Source organism: Marmota monax, unplaced genomic scaffold (genome assembly GCF_021218885.2).
Source record: "Marmota monax isolate L192 unplaced genomic scaffold, Marmota_monax_Labrador192_F-V1.1 WCK01_AAM20220418_F8-fsc00061, whole genome shotgun sequence".
Classification (NCBI taxonomy): Eukaryota; Metazoa; Chordata; class Mammalia; order Rodentia; family Sciuridae; genus Marmota; species Marmota monax.
This window is the reverse complement of record NW_026695230.1, coordinates 18,295,161-18,306,076: the sequence shown is the minus strand read 5'-3', so window position 1 is coordinate 18,306,076 and position 10,916 is coordinate 18,295,161. Positions and strand designations below refer to the sequence as shown.

The window sequence follows — 10,916 nt, the reverse complement described above, 5'->3', positions numbered from 1 at the left end:
GATTATTTCTGAACTTACTGCCGGAAGGGCTGAAGACTTGGGAGGTTGAGAGATAACTCTGAGGTCCCTTCCAAATACTAAAATCTGGGGATACACTCCCGTGGGTGCTGGGGAAATGCTAACAATCCTTGGATTTCCATCAGTTGCCTAGAAAACCAGGTCAGCCTCGGTGTCTTTGCAGGAGTCATTTATTTGACCTCCTGATAGGAGAGCTTCCACTTTGTCCAAATCACCACGTGGGTGAAATCCTTCCTTTGTTGTTAACTCTTGGCCCCAAACCCAGAATTTGGGCGTCTAGAACCCTCAGGTCCATGGTTTCTGCCAGGAGGCGCTTTCCAAGTTCGAGGCAGGCACTCCGTTTTCTATGGGTGTGGTCCAGATTGCAACCTTAGCGACACTCATCCCAGAATGTGCCTTGGGACATAGGCTGCGAGAAGTAGTGGAAGGGGTGCTTGGTTTTGCATCACCGCAGAGGAACTGGGTGGCGAGAGCGTCCGCAGCACGCACATGATCACACTCTCCAAGCTTGGGCGCGGCTGTTCCGAGTGCGAGGTTCGAGTCGAGTTCGGTCCGCGCTGCGCCAGAAGCCGACACGCGCCCGGTGTATTCGGTGGGCGCCCAAACGAGGGCCGCCGCGAGCCTACCCCGCGGCGCGCACCCCTATCCCAGCCCCGCCCCCGGCGGCAGCGAGTGGCGGGCGGAGCGCAAGGCTAGAGGCGCGCTGGGCTGCGCGGCGCCACCTCCCCTCCGCGCTGGAGGAGGGACCGAGGGGCCGGGCGGGAGAGAGAGAAAGCCCGACCGGCCGGCTGGGGAAGAGCTGCATGCAACCGGTGGGAGGCCGGGCCGTCTGGGGCTCCGGCTTGAGCTCGGAACGTTTCTTGGCGGGTCTCTGGCTGCGAGCGCGGACCGCCCGGCGGCGGCGGCTCTGAGCTGGCAGGCGGAGGGCTGTCTCCCGCGCCCGCCTGCCCGGCGCGGTCCGAGGATGCGGGGGGGCGATGCCCGGGGCCAGGGACGCGCTCTGTCACCAGGCGCTGCAGCTGCTGGCCGAGCTCTGTGCCCGTGGGGCCCTGGAGCACGACAGCTGCCAAGATTTCATCTACCACCTGCGGGACCGTGCCAGACCCCGGCTCCGTGACCCAGGTGAGTGCTGCCACCGCCGCCGCCGTCTGACGCGACCAAAAGGGCCCTAGGCTGGGACTTGGGGATGACCGGGGCCTGAAGCAGAAGAGCGACGCGGACTGGCGGAGGGCAGGGGGTGGCCACTGAGCCTGAAGAGGGATCAAGAAGCAGTGTGCCCCGTGGCCTGATGCTAGAACCGGGCGGGACCCGGGCGGAGGCTGCAGAACGGAGGCCGAGTTAGGGTGGGCTGGGGTAGGGCAGGAGGAACCACGCCCGCCACCTGCGCTCCCCTTTACAGGGCTCCTGGGGGCAGCTCCTGAGCTCTAATATTGGAACTCTACTTCCCAGTCTCTGCGTCTTGAGCCAGGGGAGGCCCGGCGGCCTCCCAAGCTGTGAAAAGAGGGACGAGGCCAGAGGAAACTCTGGGAAGTTGGGAGTTGGGAACGGACCCCGGCTGCGGCTGAATCCCACCGGGAGCTGCTTACCTTGGCTCCTAAGCACCTAGTTTCTTTCCTTGGTCTGGGCTGAAAAGGACGGGACGGGATCTGGAGGTGGGAAGCTACTGGTTCTGGGCAGCTGGACCTGAACCCATTCCCTGCGGGTCACAAGGCGCGGAGGTGGCCTGGGCCTGGGCGCCTGACTCCCAAGGCACCTCCGCCCAGCACACTTGGGTGGGTTTTCCCGTCATGGCTTGTGCACCTGCTGTTATCCCTAGTGAAAGTTGAGAAGCTCCTAACTTTGGAAAGTTCATTTATTTTGGCATTTGACCAATTAAGGTTGGAGGAGGGAGTTTTAGTGATGCCATTTGATTTCCCTAAGGGCACCTGGTCTCGCACTCTTCTCATCCACTACTAGTTCATTCCTTCCAAATGTTTGCATGAGAGTCTTCTCACCTGGAGAAATCGTTTTCCTGAATATTCTCCTAACCTAAGAACTTTCAAATTAAAAAAAAAAGCATATTGTGGTTGGATTGTTTAAAATGGGATGAGAAAATGGCCTTTCCTTTGATATTCCTGTGTGTAATAAATATTGGCAATGAGCTATTGCTGTGCAAATTATTCAGTACCAGTATACCTCATTTTAAGCCAATCCATTATATAAAAATACATTTGCCCAAAGGATATATTAGAGAATTATTTGTCTCCTAAAGAGTTTCACACTGAGCCTGACTTAAATAGAATATCCTTGATAGGATATTCAAAATATGGGTGGAGAATGCCAGCCGTTTAAAGTTTATATCAATTTTCTGTACTCAAAGCATTTTTTTCTCTTGAAAAAGAAAGATTATTGTTCTCTACTGCCTGTGGGTTACATTAATAAGTTTATCAAATGATCACTAATGTGTTACCTCAAAGAGGAGAATTCAGTGATCCTAGTTGGATTTCCCAGGAGGTTTAGTATCCAGCTTGTGTGTGGCTCATTGCTGGATGCTTTGCCCTGCATAGACCAGAGATGCTGATGAAGTGCTCCTCTCACCAACACAAGTCCCAGAAAGATGTCCCAAGTGTGTGATGTTCTGTTCTTACACAGCAAGATTACAAGATCATTTTTTAACATGCTTCACGCAAAGCAAGTGTTAGTGCTAAAACGTTTTGCTTTGTTACCTGACACTGTGTCATGGGCTCTCCTTGTTATCCCACAAAAGCCATCATCTTTGGCTTTAAAAGAGAAGGTGGGTAGGCTTGTCTAAATTGCATGTTTACCACACCAAACCATTTGGGCCACTTGGCGGCTCTGCTCCTTTGAATCAAGGGACTGAATTCCATCTTCTTAGGCTCTCCTCAGTCCCTACACTGGCCAGCCCTCGAGGAAGAGCCACAAAGAATACTCTTTAGAGAGGAAATCTGATTCCTTGGCTGAGAAATAGCTGTAGATAGGAGTCTGCCCTGCTGCTCTTTGAGTTCCTGAAAGCAGTGCTCTGCTTTCTTAAACTAGGGCACATGGTTTTGAGGTAGCCGCATGCCCCTCTGGCTCTTTAGTTTGTGTCATAAAGTAGCCTGCTCATGAGGCAGGGGAGGGAGACTTCAAGTGCAAGGTGAGAGGAAATGAGGCCAAAGATGACATCAAAAGTGCACCCTTTCCTTCAGGGCACTTCAGCTCAGGCCAAATCTCCCTCCATTTCCTTCCTTGCTTGCCTTGCTCACATTAATTCTTACATCAGATGCATTTATCTCCTTCCCGCTGAAGCTGTTTGTGCAAGCCAAGAGTGGCCTTAATCTGTGAGCCCTAAAAGCTGAGTGGCTGGAGAAGCTACACTGCACAACACTACGTGAATAAAGCTATTGTGTGGTGTGAAGCAGAACAATTGTGTAGAGCAGCCTTGGTGTATGGGTCCCCAGAGAGAGTTGTCTGTAGATGGGTGACTTCCATTTTTTTTTAAAAGAAATCCATCTGAATGCCACCTTCCAGCTTTCTTTGCCTATTGTCTGTTCATACCCACACAGTGGTAGCTAGTTTTTTCAAACTCCACTAAAAATATTAGTTATAAAAGGAGAAAACTAGTTATAATCCCCTATGGATAGCAGAGTGTCACTGTATCTAGGATGTTTGTTCATTTCTTCAGAGGTAGGGTAAGGCGGTGTCACAGACCAGTGTGGCTGGGGCAGAAAGAAGAATAAGTGAAAAGGTCCTGAGGCAGTAACATCACTGCTACAAAGAGCAGTGACGTCAGAGGTGATTGGAGAAGAGTGAAAAAATGGAGAGTGACAAAAAATGTGGTCAAGGGTTGAAGAGGGCAGATCCTATAAGGTCTTGTTAATGATTGTAAGGACTTTGTGTTTATTCTGAATATATACAAAGCCTTAAATATTGTTGAGAAGTGGCAACACTGAATGTTATGCTGAGAAAATGCTGTGGAGGAAGGATAAAGACAGAGAAAACTGTTAGGAAGCTATTTCAGGAATGCAGAAAGAGGTGATGGTTAAGGATAGATCAGGATAGTGCTAATGTAGGTGGTGAGAAGTAACTGGATTGTGGACACAACTTGAAGGTACAGCCACTAATTTTTTTGTTTGTTTTTAATTTTTGATACTAGGAATTGAACCTAGGACCTCATGCATGCTAAGCAAGCACTCTACCACTGTGCTACATCCCCAGCCCCACTAGTATTTTTGATGGAAGGAATGTGAAAAATGAAAGATGTATTAGGATGATCCTAAAGGTTTTTGACCTAAGTAACTCCATTTGCTGAGCAGAAGATTTCATAAAGAAGGTTGGAGTTGGGAGGGAAATGACAAGTTTTCTATTTTGTTTTTCACATTTTGTACGTATTAAGTGTGTGCATGATGCCTCTTTAGGTAGACAAGCTTAGTTGTATTGTAACCTGAGATCTGAATATTTAGAATATTTTCTGAATATCACCAATTGATTTATGCTTATAGTTTGTAACTGGAGACTTCATTGTCAATAGGCCAATTGGTTGTAGAGTTGCATTTATTGTTGGAAGATTTCCCTTGTAGGAATTAAAAGCTCTCTTACACTTCTACTTATTGATCATGTTTATACTTTTTTCAGAATTAGTCTCATCCCTCTTCTCCATTATACATCTTTGGCTGTTAGGAGGGAACAATCTTAAACTATCTGGACCTACTGTAGTCCACATCTGGAAAGACAATAGGATTAGATCATATAATTTCTAGTTTTTAAACATGTTTTTATAATTTTCCTGTTTTTTTTTTATTTTTGTTTTTTTCTGGTAGGGTACCAACAAACACTTTATGTAGGTCATTTCTCTTGGTCCTCCTAACAGTTTTCTGAGACTTTGCTTCTCAAAGCTCTGGTCTGTGGGGTGGGCCAGCAGCATCAGCAGCATCTGGGAGCTTGTTAGATATGCAGAATCTCAGGCTAAAACCAGATCTACTGACTATGAATCTATATATTTATAGGATCCTCAAGGGAGTTGTGGGCACATTAAAATACCAGAAGCATTACTAAAAGTTATTGGTATATATGAACAAAGTGAAGTGTAGAGAAGTAAAGTAGCCAGAGGCTATGTATCTTTTTTGAAAAATAGAGTTTGGTCTAAGTCAAAGTAGCTTCTTAGGTAGTCACATAACATTTATAGTTGCCTCTTGGTGCCTATAGGACACTGGTTCCAGGACCCCTCATGATGTCAAAATCTGAGGATGCTCAATTACCTTATATAAAGTGATGTTATGTTTGCATATAATCTATGTATGTCCTCCCATAAACTTTAAATCATCTCTAGATTGTTTATAATACTTAATGCTATGTAAATAGCTGTTATACTATATTATTTAAAGAGTGATGACAAGAAAAAAATTGTACATGTTCAGTACAGATGCAATTTTTTCTAATATTTTTAATGGTTGGTTGAATCCATAGAGATGGAACCCACAGATATGGAGGGATGAATAGACTAAGAACTTAGAATGTTTTTTCTAACAGTCATCCTAAACCTATTTTCTCTATTCTGTACTTGTGTAATTTAATCCTCAGTTGTAGGTTAAATTTATGTAACTAGAGATTCACCTTAGTATTTTATCACAAATTCTGTCCAGGGTACTAGTTTTCCATTCATTCCATCTTCGTATTCTGGAGACTCTTTAGCATGTACCCAAGGTTTATAAAATATTCACAAGGTCTGGTTGTGAAGCAGAGCCTTAAGTCTCATCATTAGTGATCCTTCTCTCCAGATAAATGTTACTGTATTTGGAAAAAAAAATTTTTTTAGACAAATGATTTTCAGCTTTGGCTGCATATTAGAAATACGGAGTTCTAACAAACAAATAAAAAGAAAAAAACACAAATTTAATAATGACCAGGCTGTATCTTAGACCAATTAAATCAGAATTGTCTGTGGATAGGACCTGGTATCAGTATAATTTTTAAGTTCTTCATTTGATTCTAATGTACAACCCAGTGGAGGACAACTTTGAAACCATGAGGCAAAGAATGAGAGCACCTAACTCTTCTTGGCTCAGATCACATTTCTTTTTTGCAAAATTAGGAAAAAATGGTATCAAAAACCAGGGAGCTTGACTATTACCCTTGTATGGTTAGATTCCATATTAGCTCTTTCCTAACTTTCTTGTGACAATATTATGCCAAATTTTTATTTTGAGATCTCTTTAAAAATATCATGAAAAGAATATAATGAGACTCTATTGTATCGAACCCAATTTGAAGGAGGGGGAAAGAATCTCAAATTATATTGAGAAAAATATTGTTCAAAGAGTTCATTAAAGGCCAGAATGCTGGAACTTTGTTAATGTCACCTTGTGATAAATTATAGTGAAATCACTTATTAGGAAATGTACATGTGAAATAATAATTAAATATAGTTTCTGAGGAAAAAAAATCTTCAAAATAACCATCGTGATTAAAGGTTAGTCTTAATTCAAACTTTTCAAGTCAGTCAAAAGAAAATAAATCTTAAAACACCAGATTTTTATGAATAGACTTTGGTGTGATTATGCACAATGGGATTAATTTTTTTAAAAAATTAATGTTAATTGCAATCAGGAAATAAAGTCTTTTAAGAAATGAGTGGCATATTGGATGCACAATATGTGAAGATCTAATTTGCATTTACTTCAGTGACATTTTAGGGCTTCTTCATAAATATTTTATTTAAACAAGTGTGTTTTCATCTCTGTGGGATTCCTCTACATGGGCCAGTGAATGGTTTAGTCATGAGGTAATTATCAAGAGAGGAAAAAAAAAGCAAATTGTGGTAAAGGCATCACAGGCAGCCCTGTGGCCAGCTGCCTCTCTCAGGCACACACTTTTTGATGTGGACAAAACTCTGAAGTAAAAAATTAATCTGACAGCTGAGGGAAACTCATGCTAAAATTCCCTATTATGTATAGAACATAAATATTGTTTTTACTGGAAAAGCATACTGGCACTTTTGTGTTCATGTGTGCATGTGAAATTTTCTATATGGTTGCTTAGAAAAAATTCATAATTCACTCCTTACCAGAGTGACTTGAGGGAACTAACAAGTTCACATGCCAATGTGTATAGAGTAGGGGAAGAGCTTACTTAGTGAGAGGCCTAAATGGGAGAGCAGTATCATTTTTTAAGGATAAGGTAGAGTATGCACTTCTTTCTGAATGAAATTACAATGTGAGTTGTGGAGTTTTCACTGGGATCATTGATCTTCCTTGTAGCCAGAATTGTGCATCACAATTTTTTTTCTTTCAGATGTTTCATTTAGTTGGCTCTCTAGGAATGTCTGTAGACCAAAGCAAACCCTGAAGAGTATGCTTTGCAGATCTCCTTGAAATATTCATGCATCCTTGTGTGTGCATTTTATCACACAAATTTTTTTTTAATTAACAGTGATAGAAATGTACTTGAAAGTAAAAATAAAGAAAGAAAGAAAGAAAGAAAGAGAACAAGAAAATCACTGAGAAAATCAGAATAAGCCAAGGCTTTGGAGTCAGACTCTGACCCTGCAATTACCAGCTTAGTGACCTTAAGCAAAAGATTTCACTCTCCATTTTATTCATCTGTCAAATGGGAGTAGATGGGTCCTGTGGCACAATGCCCAGAGTAAATGTTTTATTATTGCTTGATAAATAGGTATCATTGGTAGTGGTATCATCTACCCCACATGTCCTTTTAGCTGTGGTCCATTGGCATTTATCTATTTTACCTATACGTAATCATATGTAGGTAAAATTTCTTGCAAACATAGCTTTTTATCACTATTTATTGCTGCATGGCCCTGGAAAAGTTATTTAGCCTCTGTATCCTGTTTTCTCATCAGTAAAATGGGTTACAAGGATCTAGGTTACTAATATCTAGGTAAAATATGGGATGCCAGTCCAATTTAAATTTCAGGTAGGGCTGGGGATGTGGCTCAAGCGGTAGCGCGCTCGCCTGGCATGCGTGCGGCCCGGGTTCGATCCTCAGCACCACATACAAACAAAGATGTTGTGTCTGCTGAAAACTAAAAAATAAATAAATAAATATTTTAAAAAAAAAATTTCAGGTAAACAGTGCATAGTAATGCATGGAACATATGTATGCAAAGCAGTTGTTTGTTGTTTATCTGAAGTTTAAATTGAACTGGGCATCCTGTATTTTTATTTGCTAAGGCTGGCAACTCCATTCTAGTATCTATCTCATAATACATGTCACATAGTTACCATATTATCTGACATGTGGTAAATGCTCAATAAATATTGGTCATCATTACTATGATTACATAATTTTTCCATGAGGAAAAACCATTGCTCAGTTATTATGATTATGACTGTGTGAAAGAGTAGTTACACTTTTTTTACTTACTAATTCTTTTGGGGATGTTTCCAGCTTTCTAAAAATTTCACTGGATATAAATCATGTATCTATAGTCTCCTTTGTTTTGGGAAAAAAATTTAAATGTTAAATTAGCAACCATGAACTCAAGTCGATTTCTAGAAGATCTATGTTGATTAGACCTGCTACATGTCTAGAACAGTTGGTGGTAGAATGTGAGCAAAAGGTTTGAATTGAACACTTTTAGTAGCTACCTAGTTATTTCAATTTGTATTTTATTGATGGTAGTATTGAATATTTTGAATATTTTAACCTACTTATATTAACTCATGTAATTTTTATTTATTCTATACAATGTGCCAATTTATTTTTGAGAATATAAGTGTTTTCTTACCAGTTTGCTTTATGTAGGATGTAAATATTCTATTGAATTAGCTCCTAGGAGTTCTGAATAGTGAATTATGTTTTTTGATTATAATTAGTGTATTATACTATATCATCTTTTAAAATTTCAGGGATACATTCTTTTCCAATGCAAAATAATGTCTTTATTTGTATGAACTATGATAAATGTACAACTTATATTTTTTAATATTTTCTTTTCCTCCCCATTCCACCCTTCCCTAATGTAACCTTTATGCTAGCCCCACTGATTTGATCAATCTTTTCTAATTAAAATTAAATTAAATTAAAAAAGCATTCATTGAGTGCCTCTTAAGTGCCATATACTAGGTCAGGCCTCAGTATTTTGAAGATACATTAGACAAGCTTACCACCCCTATGGAATTGAGATAAAATAATAATTTCAATTAATAAAGTCAAGTCAGGACGGAGATATGTACTGGATATAGTGCAGGAAAAGAGAAGTAATTAGCTGACTTGAGTGCATCTATAAAGGCTTCCTAGAGAAGTCTATACTTGGGGTGGAGCAGTTTGCCTGGAACTTGTGGGTGGGATGGGTGTTCTAGGAAATTACAAAGGCTGCAAGACAGGAGAGAATGGATCCTTGGCAATAGTAGGTGCAGTGTGTGCTGGGAATGTTGAGAGCTGAGATTTCCCTATAAACACTAGTGGATCGTAAAGTCCTTGTATGCCATTGTCAAAGTCCACTGAGGACTAGGCTGGGACACTGACACAGAAGTCTTGAAAGTACAGTTTGCTTTGATGAACCCAAAGGATCCATTTTCAGCAAAGTACTCCAGGAGATTTTCAGCTATGGGAAGTTCTGTGACTGTGGCTTCTCCTGTCTTCCTGATTCCTCATGGGAAATACACCTCAGTCGGTGCTGATGATGTTCTCCCTATGTAGGTAAAGTCCTGGCAGACGGGAATCACTGAATGGAAGGTTACCTATGTTAGATCCCCAATCATGTCACTCTGAATATCAAGCATAATTACCTGCTTACAGTTGTAAAGACTGCCTTTAGCAAGTTTAATCATCTGGTTCAAACATCTGGGTTCTGGATATAATTTCTGACTATGCCAACAGTGACATCTTGCTTCCTTGCCTGGTTATTTAGTAATGAAAAAAAAAAACCAATATGTTCAGTTGCATTGCAAAAGTGTAGTCTGTGATTATGTACAGTCTGTTTTCTCTGGTGTTATAGGGCCCAGAAGGTAGTAAGCACAGCAGACCTGCTCAGTGCCCACCAATCCATGCTGTGGAGATGTTTCTTTCTTTTTCTCTGTCAATTGCTAAGTAACAGACAAAATTATTTAAAAGAATTGGATCAAATGTTCTTAGGTAGGTCCCAACTGTCTGCTTTTCACATGTTTCCCGACCCTACCTCCACATATACATTTTATTTATCACATTTATGGAATATACCTAACTAGATATTTCAGTTTGCATCAGCTTTAGTACTGGAGAACCACTGAAAGATTTTAAACTAAAGATTGAGTTAAGCAGATTTCCCCCTTAATTAGATCATTTTGGAGACAGGAGGAAGATTGATTAGAGAGGTTATAATTGGGGTTGCCTTTAATTTCCTCATTATATGTTTATTAAGCATCTGCTATATGCCAAGCTCTGTTCTGGGTGAAGTCATTTAATGACAGTGATATGTTCTGAGAAATGGGTTGTTAAGGAATTTCATCACTGGAAGAACATCACATAGTATACTCACACAAACCTAATGGTATATGCCAATCACTTGATATGGCTTCTTGATATAGTCAAGAGACAGGGTAAACTGGAGATGTATGAGGCTGCTGCCAGTGTAACATGTCATACTGTTTATGGTAAACCTTGTAAGTTCATAAGTAGAAGTATAAGTAAAAGGCATAAGCAAAAAGTATGATATAATACATACATAAACAGCAACAAGGTATTTATTATTATCAGGTACTGTGTACTGTTCATAATTATATGTGCTATACTTACATGACTGGCAGTATAGTAGGTTTATGTACACCAGCATCACCACAAACATGTGAGTAATACATTGTGCTATGATATTAAGACAGATAAGATTCGGTAGGTGATAGGAATTTTTCAGCTCAATTACAATTTTTGGGGACCACCATTGTATATGACATCCATCACTGACCAAAATGTCAGTATGTGGC

General features: G+C 41.0%; 1 protein-coding gene across 1 annotated transcript in view; it reads left to right on the top strand.

Annotated features, from left to right (window-relative positions):
• The first annotated feature begins 784 nt into the window (after positions 1–784).
• Positions 785–10,916, top strand: part of Syt9 (synaptotagmin 9) — a 176,663-nt gene continuing 166,531 nt past the window's right edge. Inside the window, exon 1 of the mRNA XM_046438162.2 lies at positions 785–1,140. Coding sequence (XP_046294118.1) covers positions 996–1,140 — 145 coding nt within the window. The 5' untranslated portion in view covers positions 785–995. The remainder of the gene's footprint in view (positions 1,141–10,916) is intronic.